Source organism: Lepidochelys olivacea (genome assembly GCF_965140295.1).
Source record: "Lepidochelys olivacea isolate rLepOli2 genome assembly, chromosome: 15".
In the NCBI taxonomy this organism is placed as follows: domain Eukaryota; kingdom Metazoa; phylum Chordata; order Testudines; family Cheloniidae; genus Lepidochelys; species Lepidochelys olivacea.
In genome coordinates this window covers 3,064,110-3,088,668 of record NC_140425.1, presented here as the reverse complement: position 1 = coordinate 3,088,668, position 24,559 = coordinate 3,064,110, and the positions used below count along the sequence as shown (strand labels likewise).

Here is a 24,559-nt window from a genome sequence, read left to right as displayed (position 1 = left end):
TCTTGCCGGCTACTCCGACAGAGGGGAAGGAGGGTGGGTTTGGAATGGATATGAGCAACACATCTCGAAGAACAACAGTTACAAAGGTGAGTAACCGTCTTTTCCTCTTTGAGTGCTTGCTCATATTGATTCCAATTCCTGATCCCAAGCCTTACCTAGGCGATGGGGTCCGAGTGAAGTACCGTGGGTTGTAGAACCGCTCTACCAAACGCCGCATCGTCTCTGGCTTGTCGGACGATGGCATAGTGAGAGGTAAAAGTATGAACTGAAGACCAAGTAGCGGCTCTGCAGATCTCCTGGATTGGGACTTGAGCCAGGAAAGCCGTCGACGAGGCCTGGGCCCTTGTAGAGTGAGGGGTGAGGGGCGGGGTCGGAACATCGGCCAGATCATAGCAAGCACGAATACAGGAAGTGATCCAAAAGGAGATCTGCTGGGATGAGACTGGGAGGCCCTTAATCCGTTCTGCCACAGCGACGAAGAGCTGGGTTGTTTTCCTTAACAGCTTCGTATGCTCAGTGTAGAAGGCCAGGGCCCTATGAACATCTAGGGAGTACAGCCGTTGTTCCTGACGAGTAGCGTGCGGTCTGGGGTAAAAAACCAGAAGAAAAATGTCCTGGTTGATATGAAAGGTTGATACGGTTGATATGAAAGGTCGTGTAAGGTGGTTCCAAAGTAAGAGCTCTGTGCTCGGATACATGCCTTGCCGACGTGATAGCGATGAGGAAAGCTGTTTTCCAAGAGAGGTATAGGAGGGAACAGGTGGTCAAGGGCTCAAACTGGGCCCACATAAGCCTGGAGAGGACCAGGTTCAGGTCCCACGTGGGGACTGGCTGTCGTACCTGTGGGTAGAGACGGTCCAGGCCCTTAAGGAACCTACTGACCATGGGGTTGGAGAAGACAAATCGGCCATTCGCTCCTGGGTGGAAAGCCGAAATGGCTGCCAGGTGCACCCTGATGGATGATATCACCAGGCCCTGCTATTTCAGGCTCAGGAGACAGTCCAAAATGAGAGGCACGGACGCCTGGAGGGGGGGCGTGCTGCGGTGAGTGCACCAGCATGAGAATCACTTCCATTTAGCCATATATGTGGCCTGAGTGAAAGGTTTCCTGCTACCCAACAAAACCTGCTGTACCAAATGAGAACAGAGTAGCTCAGCCATGCAGCATCCACGCCGTGAGGTGGAGGGATCGTAGGCTGGGGTGACAGAGGCAGCCATGATCCTGAGTGATCAGGTCCGGAAAAAGAGGCAGTGGAACCAGGGCGTCCACCGAGATTTCCAACAGCATGGTGTACCAGTGCTGTCTGGGCCAAGCCGGGGCGACCAGAATCAGTCGTGATCTGTCCCTGCGCACCTTGAGCAGGACCCTGTGTGCAAGGGGAAACAACGGGAATGCATAAAACAACCTGCTTGTCCATGGGAGTAGGAAGACATCTGTGAGAGAACCCGGGTAGCGGCCCTGGAGGGAGCAAAACGCTGGACACTTCCGGTTGCTGCGCGAGGCAAACAGGTCAACCTGGGGAAACCCCCACTTTAGAAAGATGGAGTGGATGACATCAGGGTGAAGCAACCACTTATGGGATTGAAAGGACCTGCTGAGGTGATCCTCCAACATGTTCTGGACCCCTGGGAGAAACAACGCCACCAGGTGAATGGAGTAGGCTATGCAGAATTCCCACAGTCAAATGGCCTCTTGATAGAGGGGGGAGGAACGAGACCCCCCCCTTGCTTGTTGATGTAGAACATGGCAGTAGTGTTGTCTGTGAGGACCGCCACGCAACGACCATGCAACCACTCCCGGAAGGCTTGGCACGCAAGATGCACCGCCAACAGCTCCCATACACTGATATGGAGAGAGAGATCGGATGGGGCCCATAGACCTTGCGTCTGGATGTCCCCGAGGTGGGTGCCCCATCCCAGGGCTGACGCATCCGTGACGAGGGACAAGGAAGGCTGAGGGGTGTGGAAGGGAACTCTTCCGCATACTGCCCTTGGGTCTAGCCACCATTGGAGGGAGGCCAGGATCCGCTTCGGAATGGTGACCACCAGGTTCACGCTGTCTCGACCTGGGCGGTAGACCGATGCCATCCAGGCTTGAAGAGGGCGGAGCCATAGTCTGGTATGTCTGGTCACTTATGTGCAGGAAACCATGTGTCCTAGAAGACTCAAGCATGTTCTTGCCATTGAGGTTGGGAAACTTTGAAGGCTCCTGATAAGGCCTGACAAGGAAGCGAGCATCTGGAAGGAGGGCTCGAGCCCGCACGGAGTCTAGGACTGCCCCGATAAATTCCATCCTCTGGATCAGTTCTAGCGTTGACTTTGCCACGTTGAGCAGCAGGCCTAACCGTTGAAACGTGTCTGACGAACTGAAGGTGAGCCTGCACCTGCTCTTTGGTATGCCCTCGGATGAGCCAGCAGTCGAGATATAGGTATACCTGTATCCATCATCGATGAAGGAAGGCTGCCACTACCTCCATACATTTGGTGAACACCCGAGGGGCCGTGGAGAGGCAGAAGGGAAGGACCGTGAACTGTTCGCGGTTGACAACAAAGCGGACAAAGCGTCTCTGAGCCGGATGAATCGCGATGTGGAAATACGTGTCCTTCATGTTGAAGGTGGTGTACCAGTCTCCAGGGAAGGTATAATGGTGCCCAAGGAGACCATGCGGAACTTCAACTTTACCATGAATTTGTTGAGTCCATGCAAGTCCAGGATAGGCCGAAGCCTGCCCTTTCCCTTGGGGATTAGGAAGTAATGGGAGTAGAACCCCCTGCCCCTTAGCTCCCTTGGAACCTCCTCGATCACTCCCATGGCAAGGAGTGACTGCATCTCCTGGATAAGGAGTTGCTCGTGAGAGGGGTCCCTGAAGAGGGACAGGGTGGGGAGAATGAAAATTGGAGAGAGTATCCCCTTTCCACCATGCAAAGAACCCAACGGTCCGTGGTTATGAGGGACCAGGCATGATGGAAACAGGATAAACAATTCAAGAATGGGATAGGATCCTGAGTGAGGTCTGGTACACTGTCCTTAGGTGTCCCTTCAAAACTTTTGTTTGGGACCCACTGAGGGCTTGGAAGGACCTTGGGCCTGGCCGGCCACACCCCCGTCTCCTATAGAAGTCCTGCCTCGGCCGAGGAGGAGGGTAGGAGCATTGAGGCTGTGGTTTAAATGGTTTCCGCAGAGTAGATGGTGTGTGCATCCCCAGCAAATGCATTATGGCCCTAGAGTCTTTGAGGCTTTGAAGCCTCGAGCCTGTCTTGTCTGAGAATAGGCCTGCTCCATCAAAGGAGAGATCCTGCAAAGTTTGCTGAAGCTCTGGTGGGAAGACAGAACTTGCAGCCAAGAAATGCACCTCATTGCTATCCCTGAAGAGACGGTCCAAGCAGCAGAGTCCTCGGTGTCCAATGAGGCCTGCAAAGCAGTTCGCATCACCATTTTGCCCTCCTCTACCAGAGCCCCAAACTCTTCTCTGGACTCCGGAGGAACCAGTTCCTTGAACTTCATCATGGAGTTCCAAGAGTTAAAATTGTATCGGCTCAGGAGAGCCTGCTGGTTCACAATCCGGACCTGGAGCCCCCCTGAGGAGGAGACTTTGCGTTCAAATAAATCGAGCCGCTTGGCTTCTTTCCATTTTGGTGCCGGGGCTTGCTGACCACGACACTCCTTCTCATTCAGTGACGCCACCACCAGTGAACAGGGCTGAGGGTGAGTGCAGAGACAGGTCTATCCCTTGGAGGGAATGAAATACTTCCGCTCCACCCCCTTAGCAGTTGGGTGAATGGAGGCGGGTGTTTGCCAGATTGTTCTGGCCGTGGTTTGAATGGTCCGGATAAGTGGTAAGGCCACCCTGGAAGGAGCCTCTGTGGACATAATGTCAACCACAACGTCCTCCACCTCAACCACCTCCTCTGCTTTCAGATTCATGTTCTGCGCCATCCTGCGCAAGAGTTCCTGGTGGGCGCGGAGGTCTATGGCGGGGGGGGGGGGGGGAGGAACGACCCGATATAGCAGTCCCCGCCACAGCCTCATCGGGCGAAGATGAGGAGGATGCCACAGGAGGGAGAGGATCATCCAGGGCCTCTTGCTGAGCTGTGCCCCGCTGCTTCAGTTCCGCGACCTCAGTGTTCGGGCCGGGAGTTGGAGGAAGAGGAGCTGGCACCTGTAAGGACGATGCCACCGTCTCCATGCCTCCGGAGCAGGATGGCTGGCAGAAGTCTCAGACACTTGCGGCTCAGACAGGGCCAAGCGAGAAGCCCCAGAGGGAGCACCCTGGGCCTGGTGGTACGCCCAGAGTGTCCAAAAGGGCCAGTGGGTGGACCCTTGGGCGGGGCCCTGTTCTTGCGCATTCCACTGATCCGCCCGTAAGCCCAAGAGGCCGTGATCCGAGTGGTGGTGGTCTGAGAAGCATGACCCTGCCTCAGACCCTGATGAGAGAGAGGCGGAACGCGATGGCCACGGTGGTGCCGAGTGGATCTGCACTGAATTACGTCGACAAGACGAAGTTGATCGGTACCGCGAAGCTGGAGATCGGTGCCGAGATGGAGAAGAATGGAGCCGTGATGCTGGGGAGCAGTATCTGGACCTAGATCGGTGCCGGGACCTGGACCGGTGCCTAGATCTGGACCTGTGTCTTGACAATTATGACCGGCGTCAGGACCGGGACCTACTCCTGGATGGCAACTGGCAGACGGAACGGTGTCGAGATCGGTGCCGGGAGTCGGAGCAGTGCCGCAAATATGACCAGCGCTGCGATGGAGAGCGGTGCTGGGACTGCGAGCGGCGTCGGGAACGGGAACGGCATCGGGAGCAGGATTGGTACAGAGGCTCAACCAACAGTGCCGGCAGGTAAATAAGATTCGGCTTGCCCCTGGATGGTGCCACACGGACAGGTGGCAGTGCCTTGGTCTGTTGAGGGGATGCCAATACAGTCAAGGCACTCAGATCCCTTGCCACCGCAAAGGTATCTGGTGTAGATGGCAATTGGACCTCAACCACGCTGTGAGTCGGGGAGTGCAGTTGCACCAGACTCAACAGCTCCGTCCTTGGTACCAGAGTCAGCGGTGCCAAGGCCGTCACCTGTGTCCCCAGGTGCTCTGCTGCGGGATGAGGTTCTGCAGGCGGAGCCAGAAAGGGTGGTGCCTGCTGAGGTGGGCCAGCCTTTTCCGGCTTCCGGTGCCGCTTCTGACCAGGCGAGTGAGAACGGTGCCAGGCTGAAGATGTTGGTTGCGGTGCTGGGGAACCTCAGTGCCGAGGCTCTCTATCAGAGTCCGACCACGGTACTGTTCCTGTAGCTGAAGCCGGGGCGCTGTGTACTGAAGCGCTCGGCACCAGGTCTTGCCACACCGCTGGAGGCTGAGGACTAAGAGCCGCCTCCAAAAGGAGCTGCCTCAAACGAAAGTCCCGCTCCTTCTTATTCCGGGGACGAAAGCTTTTGCAAATCCTGCACTTCTCCGCCTAGTGAGATTCCCCTAGATACTTCAGGCAAGAATTGTGGGGGTAGCCCATTGGCATGGGCTTGGAGCAGGATCCACAGGGCTTAATGCCTGGAGCTTTGGGCAAGAGCCCAATCAAGTACAGGGAGGAGGGGAAACCCCCTTCTCCGCCACTAATACAAACTACTATACGATAACTAGAACTACAACTATTAATCTATAACAATACTATAACAACAAACTATGAACAAACTATAGGGTGAACGCTAGGGAGAGTGGAGAGTAGCAAAGCCAAGCTCCAGAGTTCCAACGACTGTCACGGGCGATAAGAAGGAACTGACGGGGTGCTGGGGTCAGCTGGGGTATATATCCAGCGCCATGAAGGCGCCACTCCGGGGGCTCCACAGCCGACCCACTGGGTGTTGTTAGGGTAAAAATTCTCCCACAGCCGTGCACGCGGCATGCGCACACCTAATTGGAATCGATATGAGCAAGCACTCGAAGAAGAATTCATAAATACAATGGGGAAAATCTGAAAACACCAACTGACCCAACTTTCAAGTAAAGGTGAAGGTCAGGGAAAGACCACACTGAGATTCATGTCATAATTAAAACTACAAAATAATTCCCACTCAGCCACTATGACTTCATAGATCATTGAAATGTAGGGCTGAAAGGGATTTTGATACATCATCAAGTCCAGCCCCCTGTGCCAAGGCAGGACCTAGTACCAAAACCTGATAGGTGTTCACCCAACTGGTGTTTAAAAACCTCCAGACATGGGGATTCCACAACCTCATATGGAAGCATATTCCAGTGTTTAACTACCCTTACAGTTAGAAAGTTCTTAATATCTAACCTAAATCTCCCTTAGAATCATAGAATATCAGGGTTGGAAGGGACCTCAGGAGGTCATCTAGTCCAACCCCCTGCTCAAAGCAGGACCAATCCCCAACTAAACTTGCTGCAGATTAAGCCCATTACTTCTTGTCCTACTACTTTCAGATGGGGAAGCAAAGGGAAGCCACAAGAGCAGTCATGGGACTCTCCTCAGCAGTATGTTTCGGGTACCCAGGGCAACTGGCAGAGAGGTAAATCACTGTGGGGCAGGAGGCGGGACTTGGGAACAACTGGTTGGTGATTCCTATCCTGTGCCGGGCTCAGCTGGTAGTGCGGGCTGGGGGGGATGGGACTTCCTCTCCCCCTGCACAGCATCCAGGGCTGGCTCAGACCCACCCCCAGACTTCTCCCCCGGCTGCAGGAAGCTCTGCAAACTCCCCCCACGCGCTTCCTGCACCCATTGCTCCTCAGCTGCAGAGGGTGGGATCCCTGTGTAGGGAGCTGCTCCCCCATCCACACAACCCCCATACATCCAGACCCCCCAATACCGAGACCCTCCCGCTGAGCCTCACCCCCACTCACTCAGAACCCCCCAGATGAGCCCCCCACACCTAGACCTCCCCAATGAGTCACCCACACCCAGATCCCCACCCCATCGAGCCCCAAACAGTTGCATCTGGATCTCCACCCCACTGAGCCCACTTCCCCAGCATCTGGACTCCCCACTGAGCCCCCCACACCCAGACACCCTCCCACTGAGCCCCAACCACCTTCACCTGTACCCCCCCTGCATTACCATTGCACACAAGGTCCCCCAACAAGCCCCTGTGCACCCAGATCCCCTCCACACCCAGACTGCCCCACACAGAACTCTCTCAACCCACACCTGGATCCCCCACACTAAGTCCCTCCACACTTGGATCCTGCCTTGCTGAGCCTGCCTGCCCATACCTGGTGCACCTGGCCTGGAGAAGCAGGACCCTTGGGTGTTTCTGAGGATTGGGTGGAGTGGGTGGTCCTTGGGTTGGGTGCAGCCTCACCGCTGAGTCTGTGTTCCGGGGTGGCGGCAGGGGAGGAGGAGCTGCACAGTGATCTCCCACCTCTGTGAAGCCAGTGGCCTGTGCTCCCCAATGCCATGCTGGAGCCTCCACATTTATTTGACAAATACAATTTGCAGAAATTTGGAGAATTTTAAAATATTATGTGCAGAATTTTTATTTTTTTGCAGCAGAATTTTTAATTTTTTGGTACAGAATGCTCTCAGGAGTCATAGGTTCCAGCCTTTCTTTAAGAAAAACCAATCAAGAGATATCAGCCCGGGAATTCAAGTTTTGATGTGCACTCAAAGTACCATTATTGAATTTACTAATGAGCCCTTGGATGAATATAAGTCAACAATTTTGACAGTCATAGTTTCATCAGTTTATGTATGGTCTGCTGCGGGCCTTTTCTTTTTACACTTAAAATACCATGTTCCTATGGCTATGCTGATCTACCAATTTATATGTTGAAAGGACTCATGCATACAGCCCTTCTCTGCTGCGTTGCAAGGTGAGCATCATCAACACATTTTTTAACTGTTCAAAGCATAGGTGCAGCAAGTGATCTAGAAGCATTGTACTACTTACTGAGATGTCACAAGCATCAGATTGACAGACAGTCTATTGAATTGTAAACAAAAAACCAAGAGTAAGATAAAAGCCAAAAACTGGGTTTGGTATTTTTACCTGGATTCCATCTTCTCCACACAGTTGCCCCTTGCAAAAGTCCAAGAATTGGCATGCACATTGCATTCACTGGGGGGCCACTTCTTCAGCTGCTGCATGGGAACAACTCCCACTACCGTCAGTAGGAGTTGCTTGCATACAGCAGCTGTGAAATCAGGCTCTGGGAATTCATTCCATTTGAAAATACTGCATCCAACATAACATGCTACAAGCAGGTACTTTTGTAAGAGGTCCTGTCTCGTACATAGATGTATTTCTCTTCAGTGAGGTGGGAAGGTTGTTAGCTCATTCACAGTACCAACATTTAATTTAGGATATTAAGTCTTACAGAAATTGGAATGTATGAGTCACAAGGTGGTGGCCCCTTAAAGGGAGATGGTCCTCAGTCCACCTGTGATAAGCTTATCTCATCATATGGCTGGTGGGTCAGGGGACCCAATCAGGCCTACGGTAAATAAAGAAGAGGCTGGGGAAAGAAGGGGCTGTAGGTGGGTATTTTGGTAGATGCTTGTAGATGCTGCAGGGAGTAATAAGGCTGCTGCAGGGCACTGAGTCAGGGTGGGAGACACTGCTGGGGAAGGAGGCCTGTGGAGAAGGCAGACAAGGTCAAATGACAGGTAAGAAGTGCTCGGAGAACAGAAAGGCAGACCCTCAAGAAGGAGGGGTTGTGCCCAGCATGGGACTACGGTGAAAAAAAAGGAACTTTAAAAAGACAGACCCACTGTGAGACTGGGGCAGAAAAGACTTTATTTTTGTGTTTATTTTATGTTAATAAACCTGACCCCCAAAAGGGCACTGATTGGCTAAAAGCCTTTGTAGAGTTATTGAGGAACCTGAGTAAAGGGGAAACAGAGGCAGAGTGCTGCAGAGCCACATTTGGCCAACGGGTGGTGCTACAGGGTAGGTACACCCCCATTACATATTGAGCTGGTGTCTTCCCCACATGCAAGAGTATTTCTACATCTGCCACCATCCACCTGCAGCCCCCCCTTTGCTCTCCCAACCTCTTCCTTATCTACTGCAGGTCTGATTGGGTCTCCTGACCCACCAGTTACATGACCTACCTGAGGAGAGGAGTGAAGCTTGTCACAGGTGGGATTGGGGCCTTGAAGGACCAGCCACTCTCTGACAATACAATATGCTCAAAATTAAAATAAAGCTTACAAAATTAGTAAACCTGCAAGTTATGAAAAGCCCCTTGCTATGGTTAATCAGGTCTTCTTTAAAGAGCAATTCTGATTAAAAAAAACAACAATGGGAAAGAATAGAGATAAGTAGGGTCAACAGTACACAGCACTTTCAAATCATAGATGCATCATTTGTGCAGATATAGCTGAAGTTCTTACTGTCCCAAACTATGACACTAAAAATGGTGCCTAATCATTGCGTTTAGCTTCTATCCTCCATGTTAAGACCTTTCTGCCCAGAGCACTAGGTTAGCAGAGAAGACCAAATTCTGTTGCAGAAGAATAAGCATTCTAGTCTCTCTCTTACATCATCAATATAAATGTCATCTGAATTCTTATGATTAATGATGATATATGAAGCAGAACTAACATCACTTGAGGTATCAGGTGGAGTCTGCAGTTTTGACTGGCAGTGAACTATTGTAACTTGTAAACTGAACCGACCGGATAGGAAAGTCACTGAGGCACAATAAATATGGAAATACCAACATAATTTTGTAGACTCATTTCTGATCATAAACAGTGAGGTTTTGGTTTAAAAACAAACTTTCAGTGCTGATCATCATCAACAAGGAAAATCCCCAAATGGTACAGCCTCATTGCATTGAGCGCCACCTGGATCACTCTCTTAACTCAGTCCTTAAGCCGGTCTGGCTGGAAATTCAGTCTATATGCATCACTGGTAATCTTATCATGCGACCAAAGCTTTTGGCACCCCCATGACAGCCAACTGTGTAGTGGCATTCATGAAAAATGCTAAACTGACAGTCTTTGCAAATTAAATCCTGTATTTATCCACAGATACGCAGGGGCAGTGCAAGCATTTACACAAGCCCTGATCCAGTGGCCAATTCTAGGGAGAAACTCTTAGTTTGTAGGGGGTTCATTCCTTGGCTTCTCTGCTGAGATGCTAAGCTGAGTTCTTGCTGTGGTAATACATTTTATAACAAGGCTAGCAAGCAGTCTTCTAGGAAATGATCAGACCACCCATCAATTTTGCATGCCACACGACAGCTGTGAGATAATTATTTTCAGACAGTACTAGTGTGTGCTAGAATTAAACTGTTGACCTAGAGGTGAAAGCCTTTATCTACTTCCTATTATCAATCCCATAAACCACTCAGACCCTCAATTTTAATTTATCATAGTGACAATATAAGTTCCCTCTAAGTTGCGCGGCTGCCCGACCGCCCAGCAAGCTATCAAGTGCCGTGCACTTCAGGTGTCCCTCCCCACACTGCTGTGCTGCTCCTGCCCTCTGCCTTGGAGCCCCTGACTAGCTGCTCCCAGGAGCCTCCTGCTTGCTGTGCAGAGCAGGGGGAGGGAGGGACTGATGTCAGGGTGTCCCCCTCCCCTGTACCTCATCTTCCCAGAGAATGGGGGGACATGACAGGATAACCCAGAGGGCAACCCAGAGATCCAGGAACACACTGAGGGAAGGGTAGGAAGTGGCTCAGGGACATCTGACTACGGTCCGGCTGGGTTGCTGCCTGAATCCAGTTCAGCGTGTTGCAGCTGGATCCCTGCTGGGATCTGACCCAGTGGCAGAACTCTCCACCACTGTTAGGGCCCTGGTCTGGGACGCAGTGGAATCGGGTGCATCCCCCAACCCCTGCCACCCCACCCCTGGGATGGCAGCAAACCCATCTTTGGCCAGGAGGCCTGTGGGAGTCTACCATCTGCCTGAGCCCCCCTAGACTGTTTGCTGGGTGCTTAGCCCCTGCCAACACCTTAGACTCTTTGTGTGGTACCCCGCCCTGCTTGAGGACCGGGGTCGCTGGATTATTCACTGGTCTGCCCTGCCTGAGGTCTTGGGCCCCCAGACCACTCGCTGCTCTACCCCTCCGGAGGGATCGAGCCCCAAGACTGCTAACCTCCCCCTTGTTTAAGACTGTTATTCCAGGGGTGTGAGAGTGAAGAGGTGTGGTCTCTCTTGGAGACTGAGAACAAGGGAGGGCCACACACGCCTACACCCTGTCCTGAGGTATCTTCCTTACCACCATCTGAATCAATGGGAAGGGGAAAATAGTGTACATCAGGCCCTTCCCCCAGTGGGAAAGGAAGGTATCTAACAGGGACTGACTATTCCTGCCCACTCTGGAACACAAGATGCAACACTTTCTATTGACCCTTGCTTCAAAATAGGTCCACCTCTGGTTGACCCCAGCTGGAGAATAAAGTCAGAACCAACTGATCTTATATGGTATGTCTACACAGATCATAAAAACCTGTTGCTAGCCTGGGTCAGGTGTCTCAGGCTCACAGGGCTCAGGCTCCGGGTTGAAAAATTGATATGTAGACATTTCCCTGCAACGGTACACGGTCCCAGAGCTTGGGCTTCAGCCAGAGCCCAACTGTCTACACAGCAATTTTTAGCCCCACAGCCCAAGCCCCATGAGCTCCAGTCAGCTAACCTGGACCAGCGGCAGCCATGTCACAAGTCTTTTATCCCTGTGCAGATGTACCCTCAGGGACCATTCGTGCATAACTATCTGCTTAGACAGTCTGCAACTACATTATTTTCCCCTGCTAGACACAGGGCCACAGGATAAATGTCATGGCAAATACACCAATCCCATAGATTTATCACCTCTGTGCAAAGGGAAGCGGAGTGGGCACACCCTGCCTGTTGATGGAATACAATGCCAGTGTATTATCCATCCCCACCTGCACAACGCTCCCTTGCAGGTGGGGGAGGAAAGACTTGAGAGCCAATGAACAGCTCTCAGTTCCAATACACTGATATGCAGGGATCTCTCCTGAAAAGACCAGTACCCTTGAACTGTCAAATGATTTAGATCAGAGGTGGGCAAACTATGGCCCGCAGGCCAAATCCGGCCCATGGGACCGTCCTGCCTGGCCCTTGAGCTCCCGGCTGGAGAGACTAGCCCCCGGCCCCTCCCCTGTTGTCCCCCACCCCCACAGCTACGCCGCTGCACGGGCAGCGGGGCTGGGAGCTCCTAATGCTCTGAGTGGCATGGTAAGGGGGCGGCAGCAGGGTGTGCATGGCGGTTGGGTAGGGGGTCCCGGGGCGGAGGTTCTGGGGCAGTCAGGGAACAGGGGGGCTTGAATAGGGTGTGGGAGTCCTGGGGGGCCTGTCGGGGGGCAGGAGGGTGGATAGGGGCTGGGGGGCAGTTAGGGGACAGGGAGCAGGGTGGGTTGGATAGGGGGTGGGATCCCGTGGGCAGGGGGCCCTGGGATGGGGCGGGCAGGGGACAAGAAGCAGGAGGGTTTGGATGGGTCAGAGGTTCTGAGGGGGGTAGTCAGGGGGTGGGAAGTGGGAGGGGGAGGATAGGTGGCAGGGGCCAGGCTGTTTGGGGGGTACAGCCTTCCCTACCTGGCCCTCCATACAGTTTCCCACCCCGATGTCCCAGATTACTTTGTGACATGTACTACAATTAACTGAGTGGAGCACAAGTGTCAAACTTATGTTTGAATTTCTTTGTTTTTTGTCAGCACTAAAATAACATTACTACCTATGCTGTTTAACAACCAGCTCAGCAATGGGCATTTCCTGATTAGCTGGCAGCAGTCAATGACATTAACTCCAGCCAGGCAATCTTCAGGAAATGCCTAGAGACGTGGTTCATAAATTAAGCATTTTGATACTTTTATTTATTTTGCTGATTTCGTTTTATCACAAGTGTGTAATGTGTATGCTTCTGCACTGTGTGCCAAGTACCAGGCAGTTCTATATAATTAATGGCTGATATTTTAGCCAGTCAGACTACACAGATTATTTGTCAGCATTATATTTATTAACTTAAAAGACTGCATAAAAACTATGGACACACACGACAACATTTTCAAAAATGGGTGCCTAAAGCAAGCTTCCTAAATAGGATTTGGAAAGATGTTGAGCATCCATAGTTCTACTGGTGTCAACAGAAACTGCTGAGTGCTCAGCACCTCTGAAAATTAGGCTTCATCTTTTAGTACCTAGGGCCCCATCTACACTGCCAAGTCTGTGCGCAGTGAAGCAGCTGTGAGCGCTGTAACTCCCGAGGCGTCACATGGCCAAGCCACTGAGTGCACAGAAACTGCGCAGATGCAGCACTCTAAGAAAACCACCTCGACAAGAGGCGTAGAGCTTTCTGCGCTGTGGCTACAGATCTGCAGCGCCAGTGTAGACACCATGGTGGTTACAGCACTGCAACTGGCCTCCGGGAGGTGTCCCACAATGCCTGTTCTCACCTCTCTGGCCATCAGTGTGAACTCTACTGTTCTGCCCTCAGGTGACAAACCGTCAGCCCCACCCCAGACATTCCTTTGGAAATTTGAAAGTCCCCTTCCTATCTGCTCGGTGATGCACGCAGTGGTCTCAGAGCATCTTTCCAGGTGGCCAAGCCTGCTCCACACACCAGGCGATCCCCCACTTAAAGCAATGCCGAGCTGCTGGACCTCATCAGTATTTGGGGAGAGGAGGCAGTGCAGTCACAGCTGCGCTCCAGCTGTCGGAATTATACCACCTATGGACAGATTTCACGATGCATGACAGAAAAGGGCCATGACCAGGACACATCGCAGTGCAGGGTCAAAGCGAAGGAGCTGTGGAATGCCTACCACAAGGCGCAGGAGGCAAACCGCCGCTCCAGTGCTGGGCCCATGAGCTGCTGGTTCTACAAAGAGCTGGACGCAATACTCAATGGTGACCCCACCTCCACTGCAAAGTCCCCTGTGGATACTTTCTTGGCTTCGTTGCCAGTCAAGAGTGGACCGAGCCAGGAGGAGGCAATCTTGGATGAAGAGGGAAAGGGGGAACCAGAGGCAGAGGATGACTCGGAGGCCAGAGATGCAGGCAGTCGGGAGCTCTTTTCTACCCTGGAGGAGCCTAGCCAGTCACAGCAGTGGGATATTGCGAAGCGCAAACAGGAGAGGAGGCCCCTGGTAAGTGGATCTGATTTTGGGAATTGCTGAAGCGAGTTGTTGGGGGCAGGAGGGTTGCAGAAAGCAGGCTTGTTTCCATCTCATGCCTAGTTTGAGTGGCAGAACAGGCTGTTAATACACTCCCTCACTTCACGGGAATCTCTCTCAGAGATCTCCAGGAAACTCTCATGGAGATACTGGGCAATCTTCTCCCACAGGTTCCTCAGCAGAGCTGCTTTGTTTCTTGCCCCATTAATGGTAGCTTTCCTGCGCCACTGTGCCATCACTGGGTGCGGGGGGACCATAGCTGCACACAGGCTAGCCGCATAGGGGCCAGGGCGGAAGCTGCAGACTTCGAGAAGACCCTTTCTTGATTCCCTGCTCACCCTCAGTAGCAAGATATCTTCCATAATGATCACCTCCTGTGGAAAGTGTGGGGACAGGAATGATTATCAGGGCCCCCCTACAGTGCTGGCTCTCCCCAAGTGCCCAAGAGCCACATGCCCAGTGTACAGCAGGGTCCAGGAACAGTGATTTATCCTGCCCCTGCGGCTACTCACCATTTTGGGGGGTCTTGTGGCTTGTGGGTGCTTGCCTGGGGTCAGCCAGTTAGTGCCAGGTTTGTGAGTACTGGCTCTGAAGCACTGAAACAGTGTTGTCTGTGTTGCAAACAATACTGCTTCTGTGTAATGTTGTATTTAAACTTCACAGAGATGACCTTGGGAGGCCAGCCTCCCTTAACAGTGGCAGAACGGTTGCTAAGAATTAGAAAGCGTCCAAGAAGAACTAAGGAGGACGTTATGCATGAGGTTATGATACACTCTGCCGCCGAGAAAAAGGAATCGAAGGAGTTGCGGGACAGCAAGAAGAGGGAACGCAAGGAGAACACGTCACACCAGAAAGAAACCACGGAGCAGCTCTTGGAGCGGTTATGGAGCGCCAAGCAGACACACTCCACGCAATACTAGCTCTTCAAACCGAGCAGCTCCGTGCCCGCCCTCCCCTGCAGCCGCTGTCGCAAAACTCTTTCCCATGCGTCCTCCCCTGCCAACACACTCTTATCAACCTCCTGGCTCCACTCTCTACCCGCAGCATTCCATTCCTCCCTCCTCACAGTCCAGCCCTGTGGACTCCCAATACCCACTGCACTCAACACCCATCCATCTGCAGTTTGACCCTGCTGAAGTACAGCACCTGCTGCATCGTACTCCAAAGGAGAAGGTTGGGTATGATCCCTGGACATACACAAATCTGTCACTGTCCCAGGACCTCTCCTCCTCCTGAGACCTTCCATTCCCCCATTCCTTCCATTCCCGCATCCCCCTCCCTGCTGATGGTTTTTTTCATTTGACTTTCTCCTCTGGTTGCTGTCTTTCAATAAAAGAATTGTGTTTGTTTGAAAGCAATCTTTATTCTATTCAGTGAAAGCAAAAAGAGCACTGCAAAGCAACATAAAGTTATGTTAAGGCCTCTTCTTGCATCATGCACACCAATCACCTCCTAGCATTACAAGCACCGCAATCTTGAGCATAGCAACAAATATTAGTGGCTTTCAGCTTCAAATTGCTGCCTCAAAGCATCCCTGATCCTTATGTCCTGCGCTGTGCCCCTCTAATAGCCCTGGTCTCCGGCTGTTCAAACTCAGCCTCCAGGCGCTGAGCCTCTCTGGTCCAGCCCTGAGTGAAGCTTTCACCCTTCCCTTCACAAATATTATGGAGCGTACAGCACGCGGCTATAAGCATAGGAATATTGTCATTGGCCAGGTCCAGCTTCCCATACAGGCATCGCAAGGGCTTTTAAACGGCCAAATGCACACTCCACAGTCATTCTGCACTTGCTCAGCCTGTTGTTGAACCACTCTTTGCTGCTGTCAAGTTGCCCTGTGTATGACTTCATGAGCCACGGCATTAAGGGGTAGGCAGGGTCTACCAGGATCACAATGGGCATTTTGACTTCCCCTACAGTGATCTTCTGGTCCGGGAAGAAAGCCCCTGCTTGCAGCTTCTTGAACGGGCCAGTCTTCCGAAAGATGCATGTGTCATGCACCTTTCCAGACCACTCTGCATTAATGTCTGTGAAACACCCATGGTGATCCACAAGCGCCTGAAGAACCATTGAGAAATACCCCTTGCGATTAATGTACTCGGTCCTAGACGGTCTGGTGCCAGAATTGGAATGTGCGTGCCATCTATCGCCCCTCCGCAGTTAGGGAAGCCCATTTGTGCAAAGCCATCCACAATCTCACGCACATTGCTCAGAGTCACTGTCTTTCTGAGCAGGATCCGATTAATGGCCCTGCACACTTGCATCAACACAACTCCAACAGTCGACTTTCCCACTCCGAACTGGTTAGCAACTGATAGGTAGCGGTCTGGAGTAGCCAGCTTCCACAGTACAGTCGCCACGCACTTCTTCAGTGACAGGGCAGCACTCATTCTCGTGTCCTTGTGCCACAGGGCTCGTGCAAGCTCATCACACAGTCCCATGAATGTGGCTTTCCTCATGCGAAAGTTCTGCAGCCACTCCTTGTCATCCCAGACGTGCATCACAATGTGATCCCACCACTCAGGGCTTGTTTCCCAAGCCCAAAAGCGGCATTCCACTGTGGTCAGCACCTCCATGAATGCCACAAGCATTCTCATGTCAGAGCTGCTACGTGTGGCGAGATCAATGTTGTACTCCTCTTGCCTTTGTAGTTTAAGGAATAACTCCACTACCACTCGTGACGTGTTAGTCAGTGCGAACAGCATTCTTGTCAACAGCTCAGGATCCATTCCTGCACCCAGAAAGAGGCAGGGCAGGGCGCACAGTACACAAACCGTTGAAAGATGGCACCAAAAGCAGACGGAAGCACAGGGATTGCTGGAATGTGAAGCAATGCATCACGGGGTATTTGGACAGGACCCAGGATACCCCATGACCCCTTCCACCTTCCCACAAGTCTTAGCGGCAAAAGACAAAGAGGTGGTCTGTGGGATAACTGCCCAGAGTGCACCGCTCCAAATAGTGCCACAAGTGTGAACATGCTATTGTGCAGGCAGCTGTCAGTGTGAACACATAACAGCGGTTTTCCTTGGCGCTCTCTGAGCAGCGCTCTAACTGCTGGCGCTGTAACTTTGCCAGAGTAGACGTGCCCTAAGTATGAATTTCTTCTCTGTAGAGAATGCTCTCACCATCCTAACCTGTTTTATCCCCTTCAGGTAACCTAAAGAGAAGGTTCATTGTACCCTTCATTCTGAATTCCCATATTATTATTAATCATGGTTAAGGCTAAGTTTTTGGCATGGGTATTTTTAATAGAACTCTTGGACAGGATGCGGGCAAAGATCAATAAATCATGGAAATATACACAGTAATATACACATTCACTACAGCAATACTGAAGTCCGAGCTCCGCCGCCCAGGGTTGAAGCCCAAGGCCCACGGGGCTGAAGCCCAACCTCTGCCACCCAGAACTGAAGCCCGAGCCCTGCCACGTGGGGCTGAATTATTAGGATTTTCAACAGAATCATAGAAGATTAGGGTTGGAAGAGACCTCAGGAGGTCATCTAGTCCAATCCCCTGCTCAAAGCAGGACCGATCCCCAACTAAATCATCCCAGCCAGGCCATGGTCAAGCCAGGCCTTAAAAACCTCTAAGGATGGAGATTCCACCATCTCCCCCCTAAGTAACCCATTCCAGTGCTTCGCTACCCTCCTAGTGAAATAGTTTTTTCCTAATATCCAACCTAGCCCTCCCCCACTGCAATTGGAGACCATTACTCCTTGTACCGTCATCTGCCACCACTGAGAATAGCCTAGCTCCATCCTCTTTGGAACCCCCTTCCAGGTAGTTGAAGGTTGCTATCAAATCCCCCCTCACTCTTTTCTTCTGCAGACTAAACAATCCCAGTTCCCTCAGCCTCTCCTCATAAATCATGTGCTCCAGCCCCCTAATCCTTTTCGTTGCCCTCCGCTGGACTCTCTCCAATTTTTCCACATCCTTCTTGTAGTGTGGTGCCCAAAACTAGACACAATACTCCAGTTGTGGCCTCACCAGTGCCGAATAGAGGAGAATATTCACTTTCCTCGATCTGCTGGCAATGCTCCTACTAATGCAGCCCTATATGCCATTGGCCTTCTTGGCAACAAGGGCACACTGCTGACTCATATCCAGCTTCTTGTCCACTGTAATCCCCAGGTCCTTTTCTGCAGAACTGCCACTTAACCAGTTGGTCCCCAGCCTGTAGCAGTGCACACAGTCGCGGAGGTCTCATAAAACAACAGACTCCATTACCTCTGTGACAGATTTGTAGCCTTAATCACGGTTACTATGATGGTGCCTGAAGACCAATCAAGAATGGGGCTCACTGTGCTAGGCACTATTCAAACATAGAGTAGCAGACAGCCCCTGCCCCAAAGAGCTAACCATCTAAATAGACAAGATATACACAGGAGTGGAAGGGTTATAACACATAAGCAGAGTGAACAATATCTGAATCCATTCTAAATGCCTGTATCATGGCAGTAATATGAATAAAACTTACGTTCACAACAGACTCCTTGAATTTGATGTGCAGTCTGTAATTAGAAAGTGCAATGACGGCATCCTCTGCTCGTCCCACATACTCTGTGCTCTCACCATGAAGTTCAAGGAAGGGGACCTTCAGAACGGAGAAAGAAGCCCTTTAGAAAACCATGTGCTACAAATGTACAACTGCTTACAAATGTCCACTCAAGCTGTTCGCGCACACTCCCTAAACGGGGTTTGAAACACTGCATGGTACATGTAAGGTTGTTACAACTGGCAGTGAAAGCCAGTTACGATTTTGTGCAGATGTCCATTGTAGCCTTGTTTTAACATACACAATTGTCTCACAATGATTCAGCATTGGTGAGGCCTCATCTGGAGTACTGTGTCTAGTTTTGGGCCCCACACTACAAGAAGGATGTGGAAAAATTGGAAAGAATCCAGCAACAAAAATGATTAGGGGCCTGGAGTACATGACTTATGAGGAGAGGCTGAGGGAACTGGGGTTATTTAGTCTGCAGAAGAGAAGAATGAGGGGGGATAGAATAGCTGCTTTCAACTACCTGAAAGTGGGTTCCAAAGAGGATGGATCTAGACTGTTCTCAGTGGTAGCAGATGACAGAACAAGGAGTAATGGTCTCAAGTTGCAGTGGGAGAGGTTTAGGTTGGATATTTGGAAAACTTTTCCACTAGGAGGGTGGTGAAGCACTGGAATGGGTTACCTCTGGAGGTGGTGGAATCTCCTTCCTTAGAGGTTTTTAAGGTCAAGCTTGACAAAGCCCTGGCTGGGATGATTTAGTTGGGGATTGCTCCTGCTTTGATCAGGGACTTCCAACCCTGACAGTCTATGATTCTATAATCTACTTTGGGGCTCAAAATCTCCATGCTTGATCTCAGCCCAAAGGTGAAATATTTTTGGAAGTTGAGCAAAATCCCTTGAGATGTCTGAGTTATGAAAGAACTAAAACTATGTATCATTTTTTTACATGCAATTGTGCTCTGAAAAGAGACAATATAAAAATAGTACTCAACGAAACTGCGCCCTGTGTATACTCACAGTCATATTTGCTTACTTAGGGTCACAAAAGTTTTGTTCTTGTTAACCATGCAGAACCAATATAGCTAAGAGAAATATTTCATTCCTTCTTGTACACCAGAAATGCACTGTTTACTAAGCTCCAATCGATTACATTGGCACAAACCCATCAGAGAATGGGACTATGCAGCGTGTAATTTGACTTGAAGAACTTTTATTATTAGTGGTGATGACCAAGAAGGAAAACTCAGCTTGAATCTCAGATCTGAAATTGAACTTGCAGGACTGGCAGCTAGAAAAAGAACAGCTGTCCCTATAGTAACTACAGTTCTCGAGATGTTCATTGTCTACATGTACTGCACTTCTAACATAGTGAATGCCAGTGAAAACGAGGTAGGATCAGAGGCTAAAATACGGAAAGAACAAGTTAAGTTCAATAAGGATAAGTGCAGAATCCTGCACTTAGGACGGAAGAACCCAATGCACAGCTACAGACTAGGGACCGAATGGCTAGGCAGCAGTTCTGCGGAAAAGGATGACAGTGGACGAGAAGCTCAATATGAGTCAGCAGTGTGCCCTTGTTGCCAAGAAGGCCAATGGCATTTTGGGATGTATAAGTAGGGGCATAGCGAGCAGATCGAGGGACGTGACCGTTCCCCTCTATTCGACATTAGTGAGGCCTCATCTGGAGTACTGTGTCCAGTTTTGGGCCCCACACTTCAAGAAGGATGTGGATAAATTGGAGAGAGTCCAGCGAAGGGCAACAAAAATGATTAGGGGTCTAGAACACATGACTTATGAGGAGAGGCTGAGGGAGCTGGGATTGTTTAGCCTGCAGAAGAGAAGAATGAGGGGGGATTTGATAGCTGCTTTCAACTACCTGAAAGGGGGTTCCAAAGAGGATGGCTCTAGACTGTTCTCAATGGTAGCAGATGACAGAACGAGGAGTAATGGTCTCAAGTTGCGGTGGGGGAGGTTTAGATTGGATATTAGGAAAAACTTTTTCACTAAGAGGGTGGTGAAACACTGGAATGCGTTACCTAGGGAGGTGGTAGAATCTCCTTCCTTAGAGGTTTTTAAGGTCAGGATTGACAGAGCCCTGGCTGGGATGATTTAACTGGGAACTGGTCCTGCTTCGAGCAGGGGGTTGGACTAGATGACCTTCTGGGGTCCCTTCCAACCCTGATATTCTATGATTCTAAGTTAAAAATTAATTAGACAAGTTAGATGTCTTCAAGTCACCAGGGCCTGATGACATGCATCCTAAAATACTCAAGGAGCTGACTGAGGGGATATCTGAACCTTTAGCGATTATCTTTGAAAAGTCATGGAAGACAGGAGAGATTCCAGAAGACTGCAAAAGGGCAAATATAGTGCCAATCTATAAAAAGGGAAATAAGGACAACCCGGAAAATTACAGACCAGTCATCTTAGCTTCTGAACCCGGAAAGATAATGGAGCAAATAATTAAGAAATCAATTTGCAAACATCTAGAAGATAATAAGGTGATAAGTAACAGTCAGCATGGATTTGTCAAGAACAAACTGTGTCAAACCAAATTGATAGGTTTCTTTGATAGGGTAACAAGCCCTGTGGATGGGGAGAAGATGTGGTATATCTTGACTTTAGTAAGGCTTTTGATACTGTCTCGCATGACCATCTCATAAACAAACTAGGGAAATGCAACCTAGATGGAACTACTGTATGATGGGTGCATAACTGGTAGGAAAACTATTCCCAGAAAAAGAAAAGGAGTACTTGTGGCACCTTAGAGACTAACCAATTTATTTGAGCATAAGCTTTTGTGAGCTACAGCTCACTTCATTGGATGCTGTAGCTCACGAAAGCTTATGCTCAAATAAATTGGTTAGTCTCTAAGGTGCCACAAGTACTCCTTTTCTTTTTGCGAATACAGACTAACACGGCTGTTACTCTATTCCCAGAAAGTAATCATCAGTGGTTCACAGTCATGCTGGAAGGACATAATGAGTGGTGTTCCGCAGGGATCAGTTCTGTGTCCAGTTCTGTTCAATATCTTCATCAATGATTTAGATAATGGCATAGAGAGTACACTTATAAAGTTTGCAGACAATACCAAGCTGGGACGGGTTGCAAGTGCTTTGGAGAATAGGCTTAAAATTCAAAATTAACTGGACAAACTGGAGAAATGGTCTGAAGTATATAGGATGAAATTCAATAAGGACAAATGCAAAGTAGAAGGAACAAATCAGTTGCACACATACACAATGGAAAGGACTACCTCAGAAGGAGTACAGCAGAAAGGGATCTGGGGGTAATAGTGGATCACAAGCTAAATATGAGTCAACAGTGTTGCAAAAAAAAGCAAACATCATTCTGGCCTGCATTAGCAGGAGTGTTGTAAGCAAGACACAAGAAGTAATTCTTCCGCTCTACTCTGCGCTGATTAGGCCTCAGCTGGAGTATTGTGTCCAGTTCTGGGTGCCACCTTTCAGGAAAGATGTGGACAAATTGGAGAAAGTCCAGAGAAGAACAACAAAAATGATTAAAGGTCCAGAAAACATGACCTATGAGGGAAGATTGGAAAAATTGGGTTTGTTTACTCTGGAAAAGAGAAGACAGAGGGGAAATGATAATGGTTTTCAAGTACATAAAGAGTTGTTACAAGGACGGGGGAGAAAAATTGTTCTTCTTAACCTCTGAGGATAGGACAAGAAGCAATGGACTTAAATTGCAGCAAGGGAGATTTAGGTTGGACATTAGGAAAAATGTCCTGTCAGGGTGGTTAAGCACTGGAATAAATTGCCTAGGGAAGTTGTGAAATCGCTATCATTGGAGATTTTTAAGAGCAGGTTAGACAATACCTGTCAGAGATGGTCTAGATAATACTTAGTCCTGCCATGAGTGCAGGGGACTGGACTAGATGACCTCTCGAGGTCCATTCCAGTCCTACGATTCTGCTGCACATGCACCCCATGTGGGTAAGACTGGAATCTTCTGGAAGAGCAATGTCCATTGGGGCCATGCCTGCAACCTGAATGCCCTCTGGAAATATAAAGGGAGGGGAAGCCACAACTGCCTTTCAATTTGTTCACTAAAATAGAACTCAGGGAATACAGAACTCCACAGTAACAAGGAAGGAGGGCAGGTCGCAGAATGCATGTGAGCAAGGAACTGTTCTTTTGTCTTTGAGAGATTGTCCAAATAAATTCCACTTCTGGTGACTTACAACTAGGTATGTCCTGATGATGGCGACTCAATCTACTGAGACAATAACTTAAGACAGCTTTGTCAAAGCAAATATCAGATCTGGAGTTCTCTACCCAGAAGTAGTGCTGGAAGAAAATATGAACTGAATTCTAGGCAGCTGCTCAACACATCTCAGATATTGGAATGTCTCTTGGAGAAGCTGCTTGAGCTCTGGTGGAATAGGCCCTGATCTGTGTACTTGAATCCAAACACACTGTCATTTAGCAATTTCCAGTACAGAATGAAGCCCATTTAGTCTTTGTGCGGATATAAGCTCACCTTTCATCCTGTCAGCAAAGGTCAGAAGCCGGCCAGAATTCCTGAATGATCTTGTTGTCAGGAGAGTCCTGACAATATCTAAGTGGTGTAGTTTAGCTTCCCTTTGATTAGCATGAGGGGAGGGAAAGAAAACTGGCAGGTGGATAACTTGATTCAGATGAAAATCTGAGACAACTTTAGGCAAGGACCTTGGGTGACGCTTAAAGTCACTTTGTCCTTATGGAATACTCCATATGGTGATCCTGTGAGGGAGTGGGTTGCTCCTATTCTTCTGGCTGAAGTTATAGCCACTAAGGGTATGCCTATATGGTGTTTTAAAACCCATGGCAGCAAGCCTCAGGCTCAGGTCTACAGACTCAGGCTCATGCTACAGCGCTAAAAACAGCTGTGTAGATGTCAAGGATCAGGCTCTGAAGCCCAGGTACGGGTTGGATTTCACATCAGAGGCTGTGTTGACTGGCTCATCAGGTCTACATACCAAAATTGCCTGGACCTGGTCTAGCATTATCATCAGAGCTACATCCTGCCAGAGCTTCCTCAGAACCCTCAGTATCAATGGAATGGCAGGGTAGGCATACATGAGTTCTGGTGCCCAAGAGAAGATGAAGGCATCAGACAGAGAGCCTGAGCTGGTTCTCCAACCCCAGAGCAGAACATCTGACACTTCTTGTTTTGGTCTGTGGCAAACAGGTCTACCCTTGGGTGTCTCCATTTGCAGAAGATGTCTTGTAGAATGGAGTTCCTGATCTCCAGTTCTTCATTGTTTAATGCAATGGTTCTCAAACTGTGGATCATGACCCCAAAGTGAGAAATGGGGTCACCAGGGCCAGTATTAGATTTGCTGGGACCCAGAGCTGAAGCCCAAACTCCACCCTTACCCAGGGCGGCGGGGCTTGGGCTGCAGCCCCCTCTCCCCCTACTCGGGGTGGCAGGGCTCAGGCGCCACACCTCCCCCCTCCAGGTCATGTAATAACTTTGTTGTCAGAAAGGGGTCACAATCCAATGAAGTTTGAGAACCTCTGATCTAATGAGCTGATCTTCTAGGGAATTCTGTAGGCCTAGAACGTGAAGGGACACCAGTGTGACCTGATGCGCCAGTCCCAAAGAAGGACTGCTTCCTAGCAGAGAGGTAAGGAGCATGCTCCCCCTTCTTGTTGATGAAGTACATTGCTGAGCATCGTCCATCAGTATTTGTATGGTGATTCCTCAAAGTAGGGACAAGAACACTAAGCATGCTAGGTGAACAGCAAGTAGTTCCCGGACTTTTGTGAAGAGATTCACTTCTTGAGGGACCAATGACCTTGGATCTACAGCTGATCCAGATAAGCTCCCTATTCAAGAGAGGATGTGTCTGTCACCAGCATCTTGGTGGGGAAAAGCAATGAGAATGGACACTGTTATTCAAAATTATTTAGTTGGGGATTGGTCCTGCTTTGAGCAGGGGTTTGCACTAG

At 49.9% G+C, this 24,559-nt stretch overlaps 1 protein-coding gene across 9 annotated transcripts in view; it reads right to left on the bottom strand.

The window, feature by feature from the left end:
- Positions 1 to 24,559, bottom strand: part of MTMR3 (myotubularin related protein 3) — a 235,858-nt gene that overhangs the window by 93,092 nt on the left and 118,207 nt on the right. For 8 of the 9 annotated variants that reach the window (XM_084649078.1, XM_084649083.1, XM_084649084.1 and 5 more), the window contains one exon: positions 18,579 to 18,695. The exons of the other annotated variant lie outside the window; for it this stretch is intronic. In XM_084649078.1, the coding sequence (XP_084505204.1) occupies positions 18,579 to 18,695 (117 nt within the window). The remainder of the gene's footprint in view (positions 1 to 18,578; positions 18,696 to 24,559) is intronic. 9 annotated transcript variants of the gene reach the window in all.